The following is a 25,774-nucleotide window of genomic DNA, read 5'->3' on the forward strand; positions in this document are numbered from 1 at the left end:
TAGCTATTGGGACATTGAGCTCTATCAAACTAAAACAATGAAACATTTCCCAAGGGAACATGTTCAGTCTTTTTTTGTTTTAAATACAAATGAAAAGGCAGTATAGTTAGTGGTCAAGAAAGCAAACTTTAGATTCAGACCTGGGTGGGCACCCAGGCTCCATCATTTAAAAGCTATATCCCTTTGGCCAAGTGACTTAGCCATCTGGGCTTGTTTCCTTATCTATGAGATGAGAAGAGTAAGCCATTTCAGAGGATCATTGTAGAGATTAAATGATATAAAGCCCTTGAGAAAGCCAGGTCCCTCTTTGGTACATGATACTATTCACCAAGTAGTAACTAGCATTAGAGCGGTTGTCCTCCAATGGCTTCAGTGTGACAGTTCTCCCCATATTGCACTAGGGGCAGCACAGAGAGGTTTGGAGTAGCTCTGTGTCAACCCAGCTATGGATCCTTGAGGGCTATGTATTTGGGACTCTGCTTATCCATTTTTAAACAGGAGGCCAAAGTAGGTCATCCTGGGGATCTTCCATTTCTAAAAGTGTGGTTGACTTTTAAGGGTGTGCTGTGACAGTGGAAAGTGAGAACATGACTAACAGAAAGCATTTCAAGCTAATAACATTAACTTGCTCTTCTTTCCTCTCTCTGTTCAACCTCATTTTTACTGGTTTTCAACTTAATTGAGACTTACTTGGCAAACTTTAAAAAATACAGATGCCTAGGCCTCGCTCCCACCCAACTACATCAGAATAACTGGGAGTAGGCCCCCAGCATCAGTATTTTTTAAAAGCTCTCCAGGTAAGTTCATTGTACCCTCAGGGTTAAGTGCCAAAGTACTATGCAAATGACAGTCAAAAGGTAGGCAAAGGAGAGAGAATTTGGATAAGCCAGAAGCTGCATCTGTGAGGAAATATTTCAGATATGGCATCTCAATTCTGTCTCACTTCTAAATATGCTTTTTTTCCCCTTAAGATCCCTGAGGACATGGCCTGATATCAGTTCCCATCACTCTGAGACCAACTCTAAACATCTTGACCTAGCTTGTAGGGAGGGCTCTTTTCCATCTGGTGTGGGCTGCTCCAGCCTCATTTTTCAATCAGCCTGAATCTACACCCCAGTGAAGAGTAATCACATGGCAGGCTTGTTCAGTTTCAGACCTTTGTCACTTTGCCACCCCTCTCCTTTTAATCTTACCTCCTACCCCTGTACTTGGCCAGCTTCCTTGTCCTTCAGGTCTCCAATGAGCTTTCTCTTTCTTTCCTGCCAACCCACAACTGAGTTTGATGAGTTAGAGGCCCCTCCTGTGTACTCTTACAGTCCTTCTATACATCACTGACTCCCTGGATCATACTGCACTCCTAGCCCCACAGACTGTTGAATTCCACAAAAGCAAGAACTGTGGCACATCTCCAATCTGAGCATTGTCAGGCTCAATGAATACTGGTCTGAAATAATTACAAAAAAAAGAAAGAGAAATTCCTAAGGAACTGAGTCACAGTGAATTAGAGAAACTAGGTCCTATAAGTGAATGAAGACACAAGAAAAAAAATTCTTAACAAATGACTCACTCAGCAAGGTAAATGAGATATTAGCCCTACATTCTCTTTCTCTTAAGACCATTCTGTAAATATGCAGTATGTACCACACTATACCAGGGAAAGAGGGAGTGGTAACAGGAAACCAGACTTACTTCCCTCCAAGGGCAACCTGATTTCCTCCCAGGTTAGGTCCTTATTTAAGTGTTCCTGAAAAAGCAACAAAAAAGAATATAATTCAACATCAATTAATGCATGTTTTAAATGAACCTTTATAATCCTAGTCATTAATAAAACATTTACAGATAAAATGAGGTGATGTTAAGAGATTTACTTCAAAGATACCTGTGGAAGAGATTAGGGCAAGAGGTAGATGTTAAATAAGATGGGCCAAGAGTTGATAGCTTCTGAAATTGGATGATGATTGTGTTGGAGTTGATTATAGCATTTTCTCTGCCTTGTTATAAGTTTGAAATTGTCCAAAATAAAATGGCAAAATGATTATCCTTTTCAAAAAGTGTGGAAGGAAATCTTTCTCCACATTGCCACGTGGGTCAATGAGTGTAAAAACAAGAAGAAAAACCCAGCCATTCATCATCTGCAGCCAGCTTGGTCTTGGTCAGTTGGAAAACAGGAATGTTATCCAAGGTTAGTAAACTATAATCAGTTCCACATAGTTTTCAGGCACCAGAGTTTACAAATCACTGCAGTTTGACTTGTAACTCCATTCTTATGTCCGCAAGAAATACAGCCTGTGTCGATTTCCCCCTTTATTTGCTTTGCCAAACCATACTTTTCCACAGCACAGCCAGCCAATCTCAAAAACCACCCAGGGGACGCCATTTTATGATTACTGGCACCGCCTTCCCTCCCCTTTTGCATTGTTTTCACAACTCAAAACGTTCCTCCTTTTAAAGCTGGCAGAAAGCAGCAGCAAAACAATTCCTTTTATTGCTTCTAACATTTGTTGCTCCGAATAGAGAACTTGTTCTGCTCCAAGAGGCCTTTCACCTCACTCAGGTATGAGCGTCCATGACCCAAGTGTCCTCCCCTCCAGTCCTTTCAGTTTTCTCTGCTCCCACACCCCACGCAGCCTTAAGCCGTGGGAGTTTCTCAGCCACCTTCCACCACCCTGGAACCCCCACCACCCCCGTCTCAGGTCTCACAAGAGCACTTCCGCCTCACCTGGCCCTTCCCTATTTCTGTTCCCACTGAAGCACTTCCGCCCTACCTGGCCATTTCCTATTCCTGTTCCTTTCCTATTCCTGTTCCCACTGGAGCACTTCTGCTCAGCGTGGCCTAAGGTTCCGGGGCACACAACCTCCAGCTGGTATGAATGGGTTGGGGATGACCTGGCTACCGCTTTCAGTTTACTAAGGAGTAGAGCATCCAGACAGGACTCAGGTTCTTTCTCTTTGTCCTTTGTAACCCAGACTGAGTTTCCTGTAGTGCTGGTTGAGTTTGTCCCTTCCTTTGCTTTTTGTCTCTTTTGGTCTTGATTGAGTGCCCCTGGAGATTCTGTTTCTCCCTCATCCACAGCTTTGCCCAGAGGCCACAACTATCTCTAGGTCCACAGGTGGGGCCGGCTTTTCTGCTCATGGTCTCTGTTCAGATTTCTCTCTTGCCCTTTCCTTTACGTCTTTTTTTTTTTTTTTTTTTCCTGTTCCACCTAAATCTAAAGTGAAGATGACTTTGTATCTATGCCCAATTTCCTGTATCCTCCAGAGGCTGTTTTTGGTTTTGAGTTTTGCATCCGAAAAACCATTTCAGTGACACTTCTTTCTATTTTGGAAAGGTCTGTGACAGTGTACTTCTCTGCCACAGTTGTTCTTTTTCTTCCTTAAATCCTGTTCCTTTGTGCCTTCAGACTTCTAAGAATTGCCTTTGTAGAAATTTTTGTTGGCTGGCTTAGGATACCTTGTATTATCGTGAACCCATGACCCACTGGACTTTCTTATCAACCCTGAGCATTATACTTATTTTATAAGATAAGCTGAGATAATTTTATAAAAGAATAAAGACACAGAGAAGTTGATTCATTCAGATTAAAGCTACTAACTAGCCAGGCCTCATTCCCATTCCACATTCCTCAGTTATTCTTGATTCCTTTACTTATTTACTTGATATAAATTTATTAATCACTCATTCTGTGCCTGGGTATATCCAAGTCTAAACCTCGAAAAGGAGCATTTATCTAAGAATAAAATGATCTTCATCTCTTCCATCTGTTTACTAAATGACTTACGATCATTAATACTGATTTATTTCAGGTCCCAAAAATTATCAGCGTGGGGGCTTAGATTTCCTTGTAAACTTCTTGCTCAGCAAATACAGATAGAAATAAAAACTCTATACCAAAAGCTTTTCAGTCAGTAATGGCCATCCTTTTGATTCCCATCAGTGTGAGGAGGTACCTTCTGGATCAGACATTATACAAATCCCCCAATGCTACTTAACTAGTTGGGCAAGTTACTCATCTTTTCAAGCCTATTTCTACATCTTTAAAATGAAGATAATGGATTTGTTACACGAATAAAGTGCTGAGGATAGAGCAAGGCATCTAGAAATCACTTAATTAATGTAGCTCCCTGTTCTTCCCCTGTCAACCAAAAATTTATCATGTTATTAACTGTAAAGAGTGAAATGTTTTAATAAGAGGCAAACCTGTCTCATTCTTTCCCATCCTGCATCAGACTGTCCTGGAAACATTACAAGTAAGTGACTAATCATTTGAGTTTTGGGACTACCATCTGTTTGACTGATGTGTCAATAAGCATGCAGTGAGGAATCCCAGGATGACTGTAATCCACACCCCAGATCACCACCTATAGTTTATGGAAAGCTGGATAAAAACACTAGCTCAGAAAAATTGAATGAGTTTTACAAATCTACCCTACTATTGTTTTCTTCTTTGCATATACTATCTTCAGATAGAGAATAAATTTTAAAATTATCTTTTAAAAAATTTTACTGAAACAAACATGCACACAACTTTCTTTGGGGGAAGCCAGGGAAGCAACTTTCCTACTTCTTTGCTTGTTGTATTTTAAGAGGGGTGAAACTGATTTACATTTCCACTGTCCCATTTCATAAGATTAGAAAATGATTTAAAACAACAACAACAACTTCAAGCTGGGAGGCAGGAGGATCGCAAGTTCAAAGCCAGTCTCAGCTAAAACTTAGTGAGGCCCTAAGACCCTGTCTCAAAATAAAAAATAAAAAGATCTGGAGATATGGCTCAGTGGTTGAGCATCCCTGGGTTCAATCCCAAATACTAAAAAAAAAAAAAAACCTTCAAGAGCAAAGTTTATAACTCTATGATAGAGTGTTTGTCTAGCATGCATGAGGCCCTGGGTTCCATCCCCAGCACCACAAAAAAACAAAACCAAAAACTTTTCAAGTGATACAGTGACATTCCAAATCAGAGATAGACTTGTGAGATCAGCAATTTTTTTAAATTAAGAAATGGAGCCATTTGCCTGCCTACAGTATAATGAAAAGTAAAATAAATCTTTTGGTAAAGAAATCTATTTCTAGTGTGCAAAATCTATTTTCAGATATAAAATATTTGTGCATCATTAGCTACTCCACTGCTTGTTTTTAGAACAGATATAGCCACTTTCTGTTCACTGAATATATACTAAAATATGTAGGTTCAACCTGCCTTAATGGGATAAATGACCCTGGATGCAAAATGCTTTAACTGTAGCACACTGTACAAATGGGAAAAACACATTACAGATCCCTGTTTTTTAAAAATTACCTGGAGTTGCTTATTCCAAAACTAGGTCACATTTCTGGGTAATCAAATATTTATTTATTTTTTTATGGTGATGCCTGGCTATTAAGATTGCTGTTTTCTAAGACTTAAGAAACTGGACTGTAAAAGGAGAACATATTCTCCTAGACAAGTGATATTTTAAATTTTTCTTTTTTATAATAGATGTTGGCATATAGGCATTATTAGAAGTTTGGGATTATGAATGTAGAAAACTCAGAAAACAGATTTCTTAAAAACAGAATTGCTTCTTTAGTATCAGTTTTAAAGGCACTTTGGAGCTATTACTATTTTTTTTAAGTAGTAGAGAAGGTTGTTTTAAGTAAGATCAGGGAAAAGACAGGAACTTCCATTACACTGACAGCACTTAGCCATAATCACCACGTCAGGAACATTTCCTTTGCAGGTGACACTGAACAAAAGAATATTCTTGAGAAAACCTGAAACCATTTTGAATTATCTCATCCTGAGATATTATCAAGCAGGGATCAGCACTTCTGAGCAAGCCATAACTATTTAATGGATGATTTTTCCCGATTTCCATCTGCAAAAGTACTACCTTTGACGGTGACACAGAACTGCAGCTCTTAGTCTTAGTGGCCAGTTGATCTAATTGTCTTCACTGTTCCTCTTTTCTATCACAGAATCGGAAGACTTTTTGATGGTACAGAGCCTATTGTTTTGGACAGTCTCAAACAGCACTATTTCATTGACAGAGACGGACAGATGTTCAGATATATCTTGAATTTTCTACGAACATCCAAACTCCTCATTCCTGATGATTTCAAGGTGAGGACATCCATGTTAAATTAACAATATATATGTGATTTGTTTTGACGCGCTCCAAAAAAATATTTCTAGTTCTATATTTTTAACATATACCAACTTTCATGGCGTCAGAGGTCTTTTTGAAATGGTTTTACTGTCTTTGTAAAATACAGCATATGATCATTAAAGTTTTACATGACCGAAAGCGGATTGCTTTTTTTTTTTTTTGAAAAAGATTTTAATGACAATTAAGTTCACTTCTAATGAGTCTTGGCAAGCTAGAGAATAATAGGAAATTTTATCTCCAAGAAGACAACTTTGTCTCCTATAAATCAAAAGGAAAGATTAACAGTAAAAATTCAGAACTGTTCCCTTTAAAATCAGTAACAAGTGTTAAAGGTGGTCACACCAGACAATACCACTTTGTGCTAGTAACTCTAGGCAACAGAATTGGACCAGGACTTATAGGAAGCATCAGTGTTAGAAGGGAATATATGAAAATGTGATTTTTGCAGCTGATAATGTTTCCCTAAATAGGAGACTCTACAGAACCAACTAAATACTGTTAGAACTAATAAAGAACTCATTAAAGCATCTAAATTCAGGATCAATATATTACAATCAATACCTTGCTTTAGAATAGCAAGCCTCAATTTCACAGTATAAAGGAAAATTTCATACCACAACAAAAATTATAATACCAAGGCATAAACCTAACAATAAATGTGCAAAGTCTGATTACAGAAACAGCAAATCTTGACACGTAAACATAAGAGTCAGCTGATGAAGGAACATTCTATGTTCCTGCGTGCATAGCCTCAGTATTGTTAAGTTGTCAGTTATCCTCAAATCACTCTAGACACTCAATGCAAACCCATTGAAGTAATAGATTTTTTTTTAAAAAATGAAATCTGACCCATTTATAAAGCTTTATAGAAGGAAAACAAGCTTCATAATCAGAAAAAAATTATTATGGGTTGTGCAATTGGTAGTAATGGTGGGGGGTGGTAGATGTGTCCTACAACATCTGAACATACTATCAGGCAATAATTTAAAAGTGAGATTTGGACAGAGCTGAAATGTACAAATAGATCACTGAAGAAGAAGATCCAGAAGTAGAAGTAGATGTGTGTGTGTGTGTGTGTGTGTGTGTGTAGCAGTTTGATAAATTATTAAGGTGAGTATTCTAAACCAGTGAGAAAAGAAAGGAATAGTCAATTATTAGCACTGAGACATTTGTAAAAATTTGTAAAAAAGCTAGAGCCCCTATCTCACATCATAAGTTCATAAAATTTTCATAAATAAATATAAAAACTGATCTACAAAGTTATTAGAAAAAATACAAAGGAATTTCTAAGAGTATATTTTGAGGCAGAAAGGGCTTACCTAAATAAGACTTACTACCCAGAAGGCATCACTGTAGAAGAAATATTTGAAACAAAAGATTATTATCCATCAAAAAACAGCTCCTAAGATATAAGAAACATAGAAACCCAGTGGAAAACTTTTTAACTATAAACAAAATTTTCCCAAAGAAAAAAATATATGAATTGCCAATAAATATTTTAAAAGATACTCAATCTCTTTAGGCTCAAATAAACAAAAATAAAATGATACACTCCTTCTTATCCTTTAAATTGTCAAAAATTTAGAAGATTGATATATGCAGTGTTGGGGAAAATAAAGCGTGGCTGGGAATGAAAGATATTAACCATTTTTGGAGGGTAATTCAGCAGTAGCTATTCACATTAAAACATATACATGCCTTGATCTAGCAATTTTATACCTATTAATTTATCTTATACTAATATTCATATAAATATATAAACATATGTGTACATAGAATGTTTATTGCAGTCATGTTCAAAATATCAAAAACTGGACATAGCAAAGTTCAACAGTGTCAGATGGTTACAAATAGTTCACAATATCCATACCACAGAGTAGTTATGGAGAATGTGGTTCATGTATATCTGCTGATGTATAGGAGGGAAAACACCAATAGTTTATTATTTAAGAAAATGCAATTCACAGAATATTATGTTCACATTTATGCAAAAAAGAAAAAGAAAGAAAGAAAACCCTTATATATGTGTGCATCTAAAAACAGAGAAAAAGGACTAGAAGACAGCCCAAATTAATAACTGGTTCAGGAGCCTCTCATCTATCTTCTCCTGAATTTTGAACAGTAGACCATGTACCAAGGATTATTCGTGAAATGGAAAAGAGAGTACAGAGGAGTTACATTGTGTGCACATTTATTTTACATGAAAACAACTATGTGCATTTGACAAGAAAATAAGGGAGAGAGGAATAACTGCAGCCAGTACATGCAGGTCCCCTGCTGCCCTGGAATAAACCTGAGGAAGACTCCTGAGCCTGCTGCTCGCAGTCAGTAGCAGTTCCCAGGGTGTGCATCTCACCATGATGAATGTGATTCCAGGACCTAAAGATATGGGGACTTGGTTTGTGTAAGTGGCTCCTAAATGAAAAGTCAGCTACTTCATCAGTGATGATCTCTTCCAAATCAGGAAGGGAAGTGTATTGAGAAGCTGCTTCCAATATGGCACCCTCCTACAAAGTTTGTCAAGGGTAATTTGCAATGTGTACAGTTTTTTTCTTTACATGCCAACTTTTTAATCTTTTTCCTATATTTTCCTGTATGCTATTTTATTAATAAATTTGGGCAAAATTTTTTCTAGGCCTCACAGGTAGTAATTGGATTAGACAAATGATATCTCTTACTCTGGCCTTCATGCTAGGGACACCCAAACTCAGACACCACAACAGAGGAAGATGACTGGGTTTAGATGGCAGTTCCAAGGCCACTGGGCTTCAAATAAGCAAGCTCGCTTCCTACACTAGCTGTAGGTAGAACAAAGAGGTAAGGAGAAAGTCATGCTCACCACAGGAAACAGGCAAAGAGAGGAAATGGGGCACAAATTCCAGCAGCATCCCTGACACTGATCAGACCTGGTGCCACCAATGTCAGGCACTTGCCACTTGGATCTGGACTTTTTTCCTTGTGGAAGGACAAGATTTAAAAAAAAAAAAAAAAAGCAGGAGGCTAAGGTGTGACATGGAAAGGTAAAGAGGCATTTTTGTTCTTAATCTCATAGTTTCCTAGAAAGATGGAGTGAGGCAAGAAATTTCACTTTTAGTTCTGTAACTTTAGTTTAAATTTTGTTATTTTATTTACAAGGAGCAGGCATCCACATATTACTTAAGTAATTAAAAGAATATGATGAATTTTAAAAATGAGGTTGTCCCAAAAAAAAAAAAAGTCAAATTATTGTGGCTGAAGACATGTAGAAGGAAAAGCAGCCATAGGATTCCATGTGTTTTGCTATCAAAGTTGTATATACCCTGGACTTCATCACAAATAAGTTTAATTGGTGCAATACTAAAGCCACCTCATTTTGGGGTGATGGCATTTCCAAATGCCCACTTGGAATCCCTACCTGGGGAGTTCATTAGCTCCTTAAATACGAGCTGCCTGAAAGTGAGCTCACCCTGGCAGCTTCCCATTCCCCACCACCACCACGAAGCCCACTCCCCTTCTCTTATTTCTTGTGTCAGTAAGATGCCAGCATCTGCCATGCTCAGGGCAGACACCTAGGGTCATTCTGGACTTTTTCCTCTTCTTGGCCTCCTATATACACCCCATCTGTTAATCTGTCCATTTTACCTCTTGGATACTTCTGGAATCAATCTAACCCTCTCATCCCACCTCCCTGGTCCTAGGCACAGCAACTCTCAAGACTACTGGGAGTGGCTTTATAATGGTCTTCCCTCTCTCATCAACTCTTTGCACCAGGAGGCATTTATTTTAGTTCCATTTTTTTTATTTTGACATGATTATAAATTCATACACATTGTAAAAAATACAGAGGGAGGGCTGAGGTTGTAGCTCAGTGGTAGAAAGGTTGTAGCTCAGTGGTAGAGCGCTTGCCTTCCATGAATGGGGTCCAAGTTCAACCTCAGCACCACATAAAAATAAATAAATAAGATAAAGATATTGTGTCCATCTACAACTAAAAAAAATTTTTTTAAAATCATACAGAGGGATCCCATGTTGCCCAGTCCCCTTCTCCCAGCAGTAACATGTTGAAAAATGATAATACACCAGCACAACCAGGATGTTGACATTGGTACTGTCAAGGCACAGGACAGTCCCATCAGCACAGGGTTCCCTCTGGTTGCCCTTTGATACCACACTCACCTTCCTTTCTCCATCCCCCATCTCCACCCCATTTCCAGCCAGGTGATCAAAACATAAGAGTGCTTTGCTCCTCTTATTCCTGAAGCAAAGCACTCTATCCTTGCCAGAACCCACGAGGCTGGGACGGCCCTGTCCCTGGCCACTTCACCCAGCTCTGCCTACACATATGCCCTACAGGACTTGCCTTAGCTCCTCAGTCCCCATCTTCTTGCACCCTTAGGAACAGGCCATAGCCTGCTTGTCTGGTTTGCCCACTGCTGTTTTCCTGGCTTTCATTTGAATTCAGGGCTCATCTTACTCATCACACCCCCAGGATATCTTCCTGGGACTGCCTATCTTAGCTTTCCTGTGCCCCTGACTCTCCATGGTCATGCACAGTACATTTGTAATTTTCTGTCTCTGTTAATTAGCACTAGACACTCAGTTGTAGGTTTGGAGTGCTTTCAGCTGCCAGGGTCAGAATAGCCAATTAACAGTGGCTTAAAGGAATGGAGATTTGTTTTCCTCCCATAAGAAGTCAGAGGTGCATGGTTGTTGGCAGAGCTATCTGCTCAGAGATGTATCAAGGACTAGGACTCTGTCTTTTTGTTTTGCTATCCTCAGTGCTGATGTCTGGTCTCGTGACTGTAACCTCAGAAACAGAAAGTGAGTGCCATAGCTCCAGGCATCACATCTTTATTCAAGGCAGGAAAAAAGCAAAAGGTTTTTTAGTCACAATACTCTATCTTCATCAGAAGGTCCCCCAGAAGACTTCCCTTGGTGGTTCATTAGCCAGAACTGAGCCACCCACCTGAGCTTCAGAAGAGGCTGAGAAAGTGATAGTTTTTCCTCTTTATCAGTCTCAGTAGTGAGAGAAATAAGTAAGGGGTAGCAATTGTGAATAGCTGTTTGGAAAGCCAGCCATCCCTGTCCGTCACACTTGGTCAATGCCTGCCAGTAAACATGTCGGTACCTGTGGCACAGGCAAGTGCAGGGTTGGGTGAATGAGTGACTCTTACATTCACACCGGACTCTGACTCATAGCAGCTCACCTGAAACCTGGCCATGTGTATTCTCCTGTCTGACTATGAATATGAGTGTTGTGCATACGTCAACTTCCTTACTGCATGTGAGGTTCTTACAGCAGGGACATTTTTATGTGTTTCTTGAGGACAATATGTACTGGGCCCACTATAATTTTTTTCTTCTCTCTTTTTTTATTGATTCTTTTTAGTTGTACATGACAGTACAAGTGCATGAAATCATAGCATTTGACAACCTTTATATCCATTTTGATATAATTATACTAGCATGGAACATATCTTATTCTAATTAAGATCCCAGTCTTATGGATATACATGATGATGAGATTCACTATGGTGCATTCATATATGTACTTAGGAAAATTATGTCAGATTCATTCCACTGTCTTTTCCTACAGCCCCTCCCTTCCCTTCATTCCCCTTTGTCTAATTTACTGAACTTTATGCACTTCTATTCTTCTTCTATCCCTCACCCCTTATTGTAGATTAGCCTCCACACATCAGAGAAAACATCAGAACTTTGGCCTTTTAGGATTGCCTTATTTCACTTAGCATGATAGTCTCCAGAGCCACAATAATTTCTGAATTAATTTAAACAGCACAAAAGCATCAAAATTACAGGAGACCAGAAGGTAAATATAAATAGATAATGCACTGCTTAAATCATATAGAACTAAGCCAAAAATATGAAGCATCGGTATATAATATCACCATTCTTAGCAACTTATAAGAGTGGGATATTAATTTATAATTCCTGTTATTAAAGGGGACACAGACTCCAGGGAATCACAAAACAATATGTTGGGAATTACCATTCATTTATAGTTGCAGCATGTTCCAGAAAATGAGCTAAGTATTTTAAACACATGCTTTGGTTTAACCCTCAGCACATAACCCTACATAGCAGGCATGACTTTTCCTCCAAGAGCATTCAGATTAGACACTGAGAAGGAAAAGTCACCCACATGAAGTCCAGCTGTAACCGATTCCAGAGGACCATCCCTGGGACAGTCGCTTCTCTTCACCTTGCATGTGCTTCCTGAGGATTTCAGAGCCCTCAAAGGCCTGCCACTCCTCAGTTCTAAGTACAGACCACATCCTTGAATTGGCTAGGATTGGGGCTGCAGCCCATGCTTGGGGGAAAAATATCAAAAGCATATCCCCAAGCCTTGAAAGATTTCCCATGGAACCTCTGGGTGACAGGCCATAAATTAGCTACATGGTGTTCTGGGACCTGTGAGGAGCAGCAGAAGGTGGGTGGAAACTGAGGTGGCCATTGAGCTCCTTTGGCCCATGATGAAATTGCACCCCAGCAGTCAGTCAGTTCATGCTCATCACGAATGCCAAGAGCACCTCCGAGCTCTCTGTCTGTACCTCCTAAACAGTCCAACTGGGGCATCCCTCCCCACCGGAGCTTTTCTCTGATCCTGGATAAGGGACATGGCTCTTTTGCAAGTGTAGAGAATCTCTTACTGGTTTTGCTTGGTACCGCATTGATTACTGGCTTCTCTTTCCCTCCATTGAATGCTTAGTGAACAAGTGCGTGAAATCATAGCATTCAACAACCCTTAAAATCTCACTCCATGAATGTGCTGTGTGAACTAGACACCTGCTAAAATTCAGACAATTTCATGTGTTAAAACACCATTTAAATGGTACCCTGGCTTCCACTGAAAATTATTACACTCTGTTTTCTGGTCAGTGATTGCAGAACTTCTCTGAAGTGTTTTTTTATGGATATAACAGTCCTCATTCCTTCATTTCCCCTACCCCCAGGTATACTGTTTTTTTCATTTCAATTTTATTACCAACATACAAATATGGAGACATGCATGCATACATGCACACGTGTATGTGTGCATGCACGCGCGCAAACACACACACACATACACACACACACACACATGCACACACGCAGCAGCAATTGCCAATTCCCTTGAGTCCAGAGTTTTGGTCCTGTTTTTTTATGGAGAACCATAAAATTCTCTCTCTCTAGCCTTTTATTTTTAACATCATCTTTGGTGAGTGCCCCACCCCCACAATACTAACATCCTTGTGATCTCTCTCTGTGATTGCCCACCACTTCTAGATGCAGACAAATATGTTGCCAGGTAATCCCTGACTTATCCATAAGTTACAAGTCCCATAACTTACATGGCTATGTTCAAAAATGTAACAACCTTTCAAATACTATAGAAGAACTAGATATACATTGTAGAAAATTTGAAAATATAGATAAGTAAAACCAAAACTCTAAACAATGCATTCCCACTTCTCAGATTGCCAATGTTAAAACCTTAAAAGAACAGCCTCCTGGATCTTTTTCCTATGTTAATTTTTTTGGACAATAATCCACTACTTTTCCATGTTACTAAAATTTTATCTCCTCTAGTACTGTAATCACATGCAAATTTCCCAGATGGATCCCAAAATGTCTTTTAGAGGTAATTTTTCCAAGACAGTATGGCCACATAGTGAATCAGGTTATGGCCCATAATCCTCTTATTATCTGTTTATATGATAGTGATATATGATTCCTTTTATATGATAGTGATATATGATTCCTGTTTATATGATAGTGATCTGAAAAAGAGACTAGGCCAGGTGTCCTACAAAACATCCCACTTCTAGATTTGCCTGGTTGCCCTGTCATACATAGTTTAGTTCACTAATCTATCCCTTAGTTTCCTGTAAACTGACAGGTAAAGGTTTGATAGGTTTAAGTTAAACATTTTGGTGAGAACACCTCTCCAGGTGTGTTGTGAACCTCATGTTCCATCACATGAGCAAACCTGTCCACCAGCCACTGAGGATGCTAGGATTGACCATTTAATCAGGATGAGTTACATGTTCCTTAAGCTGAAGCAAAAATGATCTCTGTAAGGCTCAGAGTTTTTAACCTCACCACTGTTACACATTTGTGACCAAATAATTCTTTGGGGTGGGCCTGTTCTGTGCAACATAGGATTTTGAGCAGTACTCCTGGTCTCTCCCCACCAAATGCCAGTAACACCCCACGCACATCAGTTGCAACAACCAAGAAGGTCTCCAGACATTGCAAAATACTCTCAAGCATCAGTGACTGCAGTTGAGAACCAGTTGACTCATGGAAAATGGAAAGAAAATATTTATGGGAGGTATTTACCAGTTTCCCTCAGATAATTAGTGGATGTATTCTCCCAAGGGTGGAAACCCCAGGACGTTCTGAGGACCTCGGTTGTGAGATTTTCCAAAAGCACCGCCATTAACATGGACCTGCCCCAGCATCGTCCAGGATCTCTTTCCCTTTCCTTGGTTCTACAGCGAGACCGTCTGATTGGCTCAGCTTGGCTCCAGTGTCTACCCTTTAGCCAATCAGCAGTGGCAACGTATTCAACGTACTCAAGGCTTCTTGGTTTTGAAGGCAGAGTGTTGAACTGGATAACGCCCCCAAAATTTCTTCCCTAGTACCCGAAGGAGTGCCCACCTAGGACTTCTACCCCAGCCCCGGTGTCGGCTGTTGCCATCTAGGATTTCCCTGCCTGGTCCAGAGACTGTCACTGCCTGGTCCTCCTGCTCACACCCACTTCTCTCCTCCCTATTGCAATCCCTCAAAGGCAGGGCTGGCTGCAGCACCCAATGAGGAGGGCAAAGCAGCCACCCCGGCCCCCGCCTCACCACTGGGGAGGCACCAGGCCTAGTTCCGGTGGTATAGAGTCCACGTGACTTGCCAGAGTGGTGCTTCAAAAATGCTGATGGATCTGCCTCCAGTCCTGCCTTCAGCACCTGTCATTGTCACCCATGCAAGCTCTAGTCTCTGTGAGATTCATAGGGTGGGGGCGGAGATAGTGACAGGGCACAGAAAGGACACTTTGTTGCTTCCGTTTCCTTTAATAGCCATTAGGATAAATCTGAGGCTGGACACCCTTCCCCCAGAAAAGCAAGAGCAAAGGAACTGGGAGTTGGTGCCACCAGATAGGGGAGGGAGACTCCTGGCCAGAAGGAGCAGTGGGAACAGGTGAACAGGAGGAGAAAGTGGGCCAGTTCCATCCAGGCTTTGAAGGAAAAAAAAAAAAAAAAAAAACTACTTCTGTTCCTTTTCTTAAACTNACAAGAAAAGAGATTTTTTTCCACTAGAGCCCTTGAGAAAGGCAGGCAGCCCTGCTGACGACCCCTTGATTTCAGCCCACTGAGATCCATTTTGGACTTCTGACCTCCCGAACTGTAAGGGTATACATCTGTGTTGTTTTGTTTTGTTTTACTTTGTTTAAAGTATTTTTAGTTGTAGATGGACACAATACCTTTATTTTTATTCATTTATTTTTATGTAGTGCTGAGGATTACACCTAGTGACTCAAACATGCTAGGCAAGTGCTGTACCCCTGAGCTACAACCCCAGCCCCATATCTGTGTTGTTTTAAGCCACCAAGTTTATGGCAATTTCTTACAGCTGCAGTAGGAAACTAATATGACATGTGTACATGTTCCTCCATCCAAGGATATTTTCTGAATTTTATATATTTTATAAAAAAATAAGTTATAAGTATGGCCTATTCAAATTCTGGAGTCTACCCATATTTACCTTGTTGTTCCATGTACCTGTATAAGGTTTCAGGGAAATTCACCTGCAAAATGAGATCTTGGTCTTTGTGCCTTGAAGAATCATTGCAAATCTAATATATATACATTTTGTAGGATTTTAAAATCACTTAAGCACCACAATAGATCTATGCATAACTAGTTTCCCTTTAACTGAATATGGGGCTAAGCAAGTAACATGAATGATACTTTCTTAATCAGAGATGATACAAGGGGCCCGAGAGCCTTCCCTGCTGTGCTGACGTGCACCACAGTCTTGGGTTGCTTTGCTGAAAGCTCCTCGCTCAGAAGGGCTGAAAAGTGGATGGTCTGGATTCATTTCCTTAAGGAGAATCGCTGGTGCTGAAGCAGCTGCCGCCCCTACACTATTTCCAAGTGCCTTGCGAAGAAGAAACTAAAGTTATATAGAGTTTTATAAAAGCCAAAGGAAAGACACTGTCAGATCAGAACCAAAACATGCAGAAAAACTGAGAGACCAGAAAGGGATGAACCCAGTACCAGAGAAGGCACCATGCTAGCCTCTGAAAGTGGGATTTAGGAAATGAAATTAAATGAGGCTGCATAAGGGAGGAGAGGAGGCCCAACTTTCTAAAGGAAGCAGCCGATGAGATTGACTGCTCTCTGCAGGGAGTTTTCTGATGAGCCAAAAATGGAAATGTCCCTGAGTTTAACTCTGCAGAAAACGGTAACACAATAAAAGGGACCTTTTTAGCAATCCAGTTGGCTGCGGCTTAGAGGCTCCTCGACCTGGGGAGCCTTCCATGGGTGCTCAGCTGTTCTCCCGCGTCACCCCCACCCCCAGCATAGGCAGAAGCTCTTCCCTGGAAAGCAGACATAGCAGCACAATAAAGGAAAACCACGGAGCCAGAGAAGTCAAGGAGAGCCAAAGAACTCCTGGCAGCTTGCAGTAGTTCAAGGCAAGGCCCCGAGGTGTTGCCCGGGGATCAGGTTGACCATGGAGGGCCCTTCTAAGCCTTCGCTACTATAACCACAAATCCTTCAGAAATCACTGAGCAGGACCAAATGTCTCAAAAGGGCCATTAGTTTTCTAATTTTCTAAAAGCAAGACTTCAGAACAGTTTGTTAAACATGTGGTTTATGAATTTAGAGGTAAGGAAATGGTAAGGACTCAGAGTCAGCCTAGGGACTTCTAACCCAAGTCCTCTTAGCCTCATTACATTTTATTTATTTTATTTTATTTTTTGAGGGCTGGGAATCCAACCCAGGCCCCCAGCATGCTAAGCACACATCTACCACACCCTCACCTTCGGGTTATCCTAGACAAGTTGGTAGATCAGGGCTTGTTATGGACATAGACTCGCAGAATATTAGGGCCAGAAGCACTTTTAATATAATTTGTTTCCCTCATTTTGCAGATAAGAGGACGGGAGCCCTAGACAGTCAAGGAGAATCCCTGGGTAGTATGGAGACTTGGGCCCCTTTCAGAACTCCAGTGTCCCCTCAGAGTCCACCCAGACATACAATATTTCAACAAATGCCATGATTATGGGCTGGATCATCTTAGAATTACAGGTTTTATAACTGCTTGAAAAGCTGAAATTCAGAGTCTTAATTTCTTATTGCTTGAGCATCACCCTGAACAAAGGGCCATACATAGTCCCATCTTCTCAGTCCTTTGAGAAATGATTTACATAGAAGCAGAACAAATGACACAGGTGAGAGGGAGACTTAGGATGCTGGATGGAGAATCTAGGGTTTCTCAAACAGAATACATTCCAAGTCTACAGTGTGAAAGTTAAAGAGGGACAGATAAGGAAGGATTTAAACACTTTCACAAGGCCATGCATGGTGGCCCATGCCTGTAATCCCCAAGCTTCGGGAGTCCGAAGCAGGAGGATCACAAGTTGGAGGCTAGCACGGCCAACTTAGTGAGACCCTGTTCTAAAGTGAAAACTAAAAAGGGCTGGGGATGTGGCTCAGAGGTAAAGTGTCTCCTGGATTCAATCTCCAGGACCAGAAAATTAAAAAAATAAATAAGAAATAAATAAAAATTTTAACAAACACTGAATGAGAAAGAGCTAACTCACAGAAGCTCTTGTGAAAAAGATTTAGGGATTTCACTGAAAGCAAAACGTGAACTACGGAGTAATGAGACAATGAGAAAGGTGAGGTGGCCTTATACTATGTGGTAGGCAGAATAATGGCCCCCGAAAGGGGCACCGTCTTAATTCCTGGGAACTAAGAATCCATTACCTTACATGGCAATATGGAATTTTCACATGTGATTAGCTAAGGATCTTGAGTTGGGGAGATTATCCAAGATTCCCCGAGGGTGCTCAGTGCAATCACAAGGCCTCCTCTAAGAGGGAGGTGGGAGTGTCAGAGCAGGGCCACAGGTCAGGGACAGTGGGCAGCCTCTGAAAGCTGGAAAAGTCAAGGAAGTGGATTCTGCCGTGGAGCCTCCAAAGGAAACAGCTTTACTTCTGATTTTCTTCTCTGACCAGAGCTATGAGAATAGATGTGTATAGTTGTGTGTGTGTGTGTGTGTGTTGTTGTTGTTGTTTGGTTTGTTTTTTTCTGCCAGGAATTGAACCCAGGAGTGCTTAATCCCTGTGCCACATCCCCATCCTTTTTTAAAATATTTTATTTAGAGATAGGGACCCTCTAAGTTGCTGGGGCTGGCTTCGAACACAGGATCCTCCTTTCTCAGCCTCCTGAGCTGCTGGGATAACAGGAGTGTACCACTGCACCAGCAGGGTTTACGTAGTTTTCAGCCATTCAGTTGGTTATGGTTTTCCCAATTGTGATAAGGAACCAACAAGGGCAGCATTGATAATAACAGTGTTAAAGCATCTATCCAGACAGGTGCTAAGAGCTGCACTCACTGGAGCACAGCTGAAATGGCAGGCTCTGTTCTGGTTAGGATATTACCAAGCATGCTGACAAATCAAGGACACGCTGGATGTTGAGCACCTCAGATTCCTAACAAATGAGGCAGAGCTGAAAAGATCAAGTATGAAGAATATGAAGACCAAACAGTCATCTCCGAATGTTCTAAGAGTTGGCAGGTCAGTGAAAGATCAGAATCACCATAACTCTAGAACAAATAAGCTGGTGCTACTGTAAGATTTAGATCTTCCTAAGGAAGACATTTGCAGCAATTAGAGCTGCCAACAAAGTCAATGCCGCGCCTCGCTAGGTAGTGAGCCTCCTGTCCCTGGAAGCACTGCTGAGTGGTTAATGTCCAGTGATGATGCAAAGGTTCCTCCAGAAGATCAAGGCTGGTCAAGAGGACTGCTCTCGGCACCTTTAAGATGGCTCTAGAAAGATCGGGCATATTTTTTATAGGAGTCTCAGATCCTTCCTTCTGCTAAAATTTGTAATGAAATCTCAGAAAAATTAAAAGCTGCCACAGAAGTTCTCATTTCTATTGTTTGTGTAAGTCCCACTGCTGGCTTTCCGTCTCTTTGGATGCTGTCATCTTGATAAGTAAGTATTTAGGTCAGTATCTCACGGTTGGTGTGATTCATAGATGGCACAGCCTGGGAGTGGGGAGCCAGGGAGGCCAGGGGAACCTGTGGCATCTCCCAACTCCTCCCTAGAAGGTTGGGCTGGGGGCCCCAGTTCTGCCCTGGCTTGAGAGTGGCCACACCTCAGCTTAATCCTCAACTCCTTAAATCCAAACAGTATCTCCTTACAGGTCAGGAGGCTAGGCAGGTAGGAGCATGTACAGGGAAGACTTCAAGACAATGGCTTCTTCTCCTGTGGGGAACCAACACTCCTGCATGTGGGGCTGCTAAGAGGACAGAATAAGAACACAGCTGATTCTGCTGAATATCCATGAAAGCATCTTCCACCTGGCTCTAGTTTCTTAGTCTGGAAAGTGGATCTCCAGCTAGAGGCAAAGTACCTTGTCTCTTCACACGTTCTTCTCTGGAAATCCTGAATAAAGCAGCTGCTACAACTGCAACTGCTTGATTTGCAAGAGAAAGAACAAAGTGCAACATGAAAATAGTTCCCCTGTGGCCATCCTCGGCTCCAGGTGGCCCATGCCGTGCTCTTGGAAGCATCAGGCCACAGGTTTACAGCACTGACTCTCATGCAGGCCCCAGGCACTGCCCGCCAGCTCTGGCCCATGCAAGGAAAGCAGAGATACCTGTGTCACTTGATTAAAACATTCTCAGTCAACATGTCTAGACAAGTATCCACTTATCAAACACCCAGAAATGATTGTGACCATAGCTACGTTTAGACATAATATTGACCAGCTTGTTAACATTGTCCCTAAGTTGCTGCCTCCCACCCCCGCTCTGTTTTGTCTTCTGATCTTCTCCTTCAGTGGCTTGTGTATTTTAATGCCTATTGGATTTCTGGCTTTAATTCAATCATGTTTTCTTTTTTAAATGCTAGAGGAAAGAAGCCCTATCTAAAGACTGGGTGACTGTGCTCTCAGAAATGGACAAGTTCCCTTTTTGCACCTGTAAGTTGCAGGTGTCAGGGTTTAATGTTTTCATCTCTGGCTTTTCCACGGCAGCACCGACAGGGGACTGCAGGCAGGGCGACGATGGCCTTCGCATCTCCAGCTGCCTCCCCTAAACCATCACAGATCAGCACAGGTTTAGGCAAACACAGCATACTTGGCCCCAGGAGCCCCTCCACAGCTGTCTCCAGGCCTGCTCCCTCCATGCCCCGCCCCCACACCCTCCCATGGTGGGTTCCGAAGCTGCCACTGAAGGTGAGGGCTTTGGTGACATGCATGTTTGCACAGCTGTGCTCAACCTTGCACAGCTGTGCTCAACCTTAGGGTATGTGTTCTATCCAAGAGGAAACAGGATTCTCACCAAATCAAACTTGAAGTGCCCAGAGCCATTTTTCTACTACAAGAGAAAAGTTTGGGGTGAATCCTTTCACATTTCAGTTTTTTGCCTGCAAAATTAGAATGATAATGATTCCCTATTGACTGGGCCAGTCTGAGGACTTCGGACTTAATTCCTATGAAGTACTAAGGAGCCCTACTCCCAATAGCCCCTCTTGTCTTCACTGAGCAAATGAATGCAAATTGAATCTTTATAAATATGTTATATGTGAAAAATGTACACCTAGATTTGACTATTGAAATAACAACAAAGGTGAAAAATATCAGCTCTTAAATGTGGATGTTTCCGGTACTTTATGTTTGTATCTTGCACTGTGAAATGCCTTTTTATCCCCCACCCCAGGACTATACTTTGTTATATGAAGAGGCCAAATATTTTCAACTTCAGCCAATGTTGTTGGAGATGGAAAGATGGAAGCAGGACAGAGAAACGGGTCGCTTTTCACGGCCCTGCGAGTGCCTCGTGGTGCGTGTGGCCCCAGACCTCGGGGAAAGGATCACGCTCAGCGGTGACAAGTCCTTGATAGAAGAAGTGTTCCCTGAGATTGGCGATGTAATGTGTAACTCCGTCAACGCGGGCTGGAATCACGACTCGACACATGTCATCAGGTTTCCACTAAACGGCTACTGTCACCTCAACTCAGTCCAGGTACAGCAGCACCTGTTGTGTGCCATCAGATGACACTTTTAGTGCTGTTGCTTGACTTCACTTTGCTAGCATCTTTCCTCCCATGAACCAAGACACTCATGTGGGAGGGTGATTATTCATCCCTCTTTAGCATTCAGTCAGTGCACACATCTTCACTGAGCACCTACTGTGTGCCAGGTGCTGGTATAAGCACTGAAGATAGAGAAGAGAACAAGATAGACAGCAGCTCTATATTGGTGGGGTGCAGTGGGGGTAGACATTGATCAACATCAATATTGTCCAAGTAGCAGTAACAAGGTATCTCAGGTAGAATGTTCCAGGGAGAGGGATCAGCAATTCTGAAGACCCCAAAGAGCCCCAGAGAGAAAGAACTGTTAGCACGCAAGATTTTTTTTTCCCTTTGGTTTTTTTTTGGTTTGGGTCATTCACAGATGTGAGTCCAATGGAAAGCCATTGGAGGATTTTTGAACAAAAGAGTGACCTGATGTAGTTTGTATTTTAAAACAAATATTCCTTCAGCAAGTGGAAAAGAATAGAGGCAAGGAGACCAGTTAGAAAGCAGCGTGCCAAGAAGTCGTTGAGAAGTATTTGATTCTGAGTGTCTTGAATAAAGAGCTAGCAAGGGTTTCTGACCAGGACTGTGGGTGGCAAGGCAGAGCCCCGGATGCCCAAGCTTCTTGACAGAGGAACTGATGAGTGGAATTGCCATTTTCTGAGATGGAGAAGGAGACCTGGGCTGGGATTCAGAACTCTGGTTTATACCATGTGAGGGGCCCCAGCCTTAGGTGCTGATAGGTGCTGTCATCGTCATAGCTAACATGTGCTGAGCACTGATGCTGCCCTCCTGGGCAATGTCCAGTGTGTGCCTTGTCTTCTTATCAACAACCCTAACAAGTAAGCCTGCTAATCCCCCGTCTTGCTGCGAGAAAACAGACACGACTGGGTCTTGACTGCAGATCAGTGTGACATGAAACTATTTGAGGTCCTTGGAGTGAGGGTTTGGCTTCTCCCCCTCTCTAGATTTGCAGTGGGCCCATGACTTCATTCAGTATCTAGCTAACAAAACTTCTCCCAAACTCAGACTAGAAACACTCAGTAGAGCAGGCTGCCTCTGGAGGATTGTTCCACAACTATTTATAATTTTTAAAATGTATGAGCAGATGTCTGAGAGCAGAACAGAAGAAAGCGCTGGCAGAAAATGACCCACAAGCATGCTAGTGGAAAGCGCATACTCTCATCACAGCTCCAGCGGGCGACATTCACATTCTCCCCTGTGTGGATGGCGCCCCCTGGAGGTGTTTGGCTGCATTGCCCTGGCTGAACAGCCTCTGTGGCTTCTAAATGCCTGTAAAGCCCACAAAGACTTCCCTTTCCCATGCACCCTACACAGGCCCAGGTTCTCCACCAGAGCCCTAGGAGGGCCAGAACCACTCAATACCAGGACAGCAAGTCCGTAGTCCCCACTCCTTGGCCTTGAACCTTTTCATCAGTTCATGTGCTTGATGCATTTCCCAGATCAGATGTGAAAATGTTCATCTGCATTAACATCATCCTACAACAGGGCCATGACCCACTCTTGCTTCCTGCTTCAACCACCAAGAAACAGATGTCTGCCTGTCGGTACTCAGAGACTTTGGGAGAAGGTGTCTGATGCCTCAAATGCCACTGAGTTATTTAACATTCTCGAATGGTAGCTAAATCTAAGCAATTTTGCTGATGAGTTGGTATTTAAAAACTAATAGCATCAAAAGCTATTTGCATTATATTGAAATAAGTACTTGGCCACATTCAAGGTAAAATTGGATCATACGGGATAGTTATCATATTATGTGTATCAGAACCCCTGGGGAGAAAGATACTAGGGATTTCTTTATATTAGCAATTTAGTGACTATAACAACACTGAGAGAAAAACAGGTCTCAGAAATTATATGCATTATTGTTTACAATTTCTTCATCTTTAAATTTCTTCTCCAAATAATGGCAAAGAATCCTTCCAGAAAAAGCAAGAGCATCTCTTGCTGGCAGTCTATACTTATGCTTCTGCTGAAGAATTCCTTGGAGTAGACACTTTTACGCCTTTTTATTCACCTGTTCCCAATGCATATCTTGATTTTGAACTTGAATTATATTCTTCATGCTGCCCGTAGGCTGGCTGGCACTTATGTGCATTTTGAATTTACCTGTGGAGTCCTGGCCTCACAGTTGCCCACACTTGTAATCCCAGAGACTCGGGAAGCTGAAGCAGGAGGATTGCAAGTTCAAAGCCAGCTTCAGCAACTTATCAAGGTCCTAAGCAACTTATCAAGACCCTGTCTCAAAATTAAAAACTTTAAAAGGCCTGGGGATATGGCTTAGTGGTTAAGTACCCTTGGGTTCAATCCCTGGTACCAAGCAAACAAACAAACCAGAATAGATCCCTGCACATAGAATATTTATTTAGATATTTAGAAGGACTTGGGAGTTTTCCTAATTTGCCAGAATTTGAGGTTTTAATTTTTAGAAAACATACTCTCCTGCTCTCCAATCTCATCTAGTCAGCTGTTTTCAAGGTAGCAGGTTATGTTCCATATCGAGGGAGGAAACCAAAAAAAATAATATTTAAAAAAAAAAGTAGGAAGGGGTCACTTTATCATTGACTATATTTTGAGAGTTATTTAATAACACTTCACTTCATTCCAAAAACAAGTAAAGCAAGGCATTTTTAAAAAATTATTTTGGTGTCCTCTTGTCTATAGAGTGATGTAGAGCAATTTAATTATAGGCAGAACCCTGGCAGGGAACATTTACAAGCCTAACATTTGTTAGATTCCTAAAGAAACAGAATGCTTTAGGTGAGTTTCCTATGCTTCTGCCTATCTAAGAGTTGCAAGTACTGTTCCTGCAATTAAGAGTATCAGACATGTAGTGACAAATGCAGGGATCTTACTGGCACTAGGTATTTGATTGCAAAATTAAAGATTAGATCATCTGACTTATGTGAGAATTTTAGAATGTCTATCATGGGTATATTTCCTACTACATAATCAGTGCAATTTTTCTTCTCTCCTGAAATGCATGCAAACAATATACCTATTTTAAATACCACGAACAGAGAATAATGTAGACAGTAGCTCTATTGTTGGTGGGGTGGGGTAGGGGTTGATATTGATCAACATCAATATTGTCCAAGTAGTAGTAAGAGGAAAAATAGTAGTAGTATTCTTTATCACCTCATAGAATATAATTTTGAAATGTGAACTTTTTTTTTTAACAAAGAAGGCAGCATTGCATATTCAAAACAAAATAAAACAAACAAACAAAAAAACAATGGGATTTGAGGCCAAACATACTGGACTTGGAAACTCAGTTCCATTACTTCCTTACTACTCATGAGTCTCATTTTTCTAATCTGTAAAATGGAGCTCTTGGCACCAACTATTTGCAATTGGTATGTGAAAAGCAAGCATGCATGTTTTAGATATTAGAATTTTGCTCCCTCCCTCCTTGCCCATTAATCCAGGATCTTCCTTTGAGCGTAGAAATGCCAAAGGACATAAGGGTGGGCTAAGGTGGCCTAGACCTGCACGTGACCTCCAACTTTGGAACCATCCTTTGGTGTGTTTATGTCTTCAAAGAACTTACCTCACCCCTAATGAGATGCTTGTCCCTTTGCAGGTCCTCGAGAGGTTGCAGCAAAGAGGATTTGAAATTGTAGGTTCCTGCGGGGGAGGAGTGGACTCGTCTCAGTTCAGCGAATATGTCCTTCGGCGGGAACTAAGGCGGACGCCGCGCGTCCCCTCTGTCATCCGGATAAAGCAAGAGCCTCTGGACTAAACAGACATATTTCTTACGCAAAAAAAAAAAAAAAAAAGGAAAACATACACAACAAATAACGCAATCAGAAAAGGGACATTATGTGCAGTTGGGACAGCAAACCAAGTTCTGGACCTAAAATTGAATAAAAGACACATTTATATCCAATAGAGATCACACCTGTATTCATATGGGAACAATTGGAATAGTGATATCCTCAAGGTGTAAAAAATATATAAATATATATATATGTCAAAAGGTAGGAAATGCAAAAAAGAGAGAAAAAATTTTTAAAAAGGTGATAGCTACAGTCGGTGCTGATGGCGGTGAAGTGTCCTGGGCCTCCCAAGGCCTCTGACCAATAAACAAGCCATGAGCGGAGGACACAGTCTCCTTACAGTTTCCATTGCCAACAGCCATCCATTGTTTCTTTTTCCTTTGTCTTTCTTTTTCCTTTTTTTTTAAAAAAAAAAAAAAACAAAAACAAAAATCACCTTGAATGGAGTTTCTTTTCGTAAGGAGGTTTCATGTCTCTTTAGGCCGGGACCAGGCAGGATTTCAGAAGAACTCTCATGAGCACATTGCATTGGAC

General features: G+C 41.4%; 1 protein-coding gene across 3 annotated transcripts in view; it reads left to right on the forward strand.

The window, feature by feature from the left end:
• The window catches only part of Kctd1 (potassium channel tetramerization domain containing 1), a 186,212-nt gene extending 160,942 nt beyond the window's left edge, over window positions 1–25,270 (forward strand). For all 3 annotated transcript variants that reach the window (XM_048806406.1, XM_015482464.2, XM_048806407.1), the window contains exons 3-5: window positions 5,957–6,101; window positions 21,083–21,388; window positions 25,045–25,270. In XM_048806406.1, the coding sequence (XP_048662363.1) occupies window positions 5,957–6,101; window positions 21,083–21,388; window positions 25,045–25,203 (610 nt within the window). In that variant the 3' untranslated portion in view covers window positions 25,204–25,270. The remainder of the gene's footprint in view (window positions 1–5,956; window positions 6,102–21,082; window positions 21,389–25,044) is intronic.
• Window positions 25,271–25,774: the final 504 nt, after the last annotated feature.

The sequence above is a fragment of the Marmota marmota genome, unplaced genomic scaffold (genome assembly GCF_001458135.2).
Source record: "Marmota marmota marmota unplaced genomic scaffold, marMar, whole genome shotgun sequence".
NCBI lineage: Eukaryota > Metazoa > Chordata > Mammalia > Rodentia > Sciuridae > Marmota > Marmota marmota.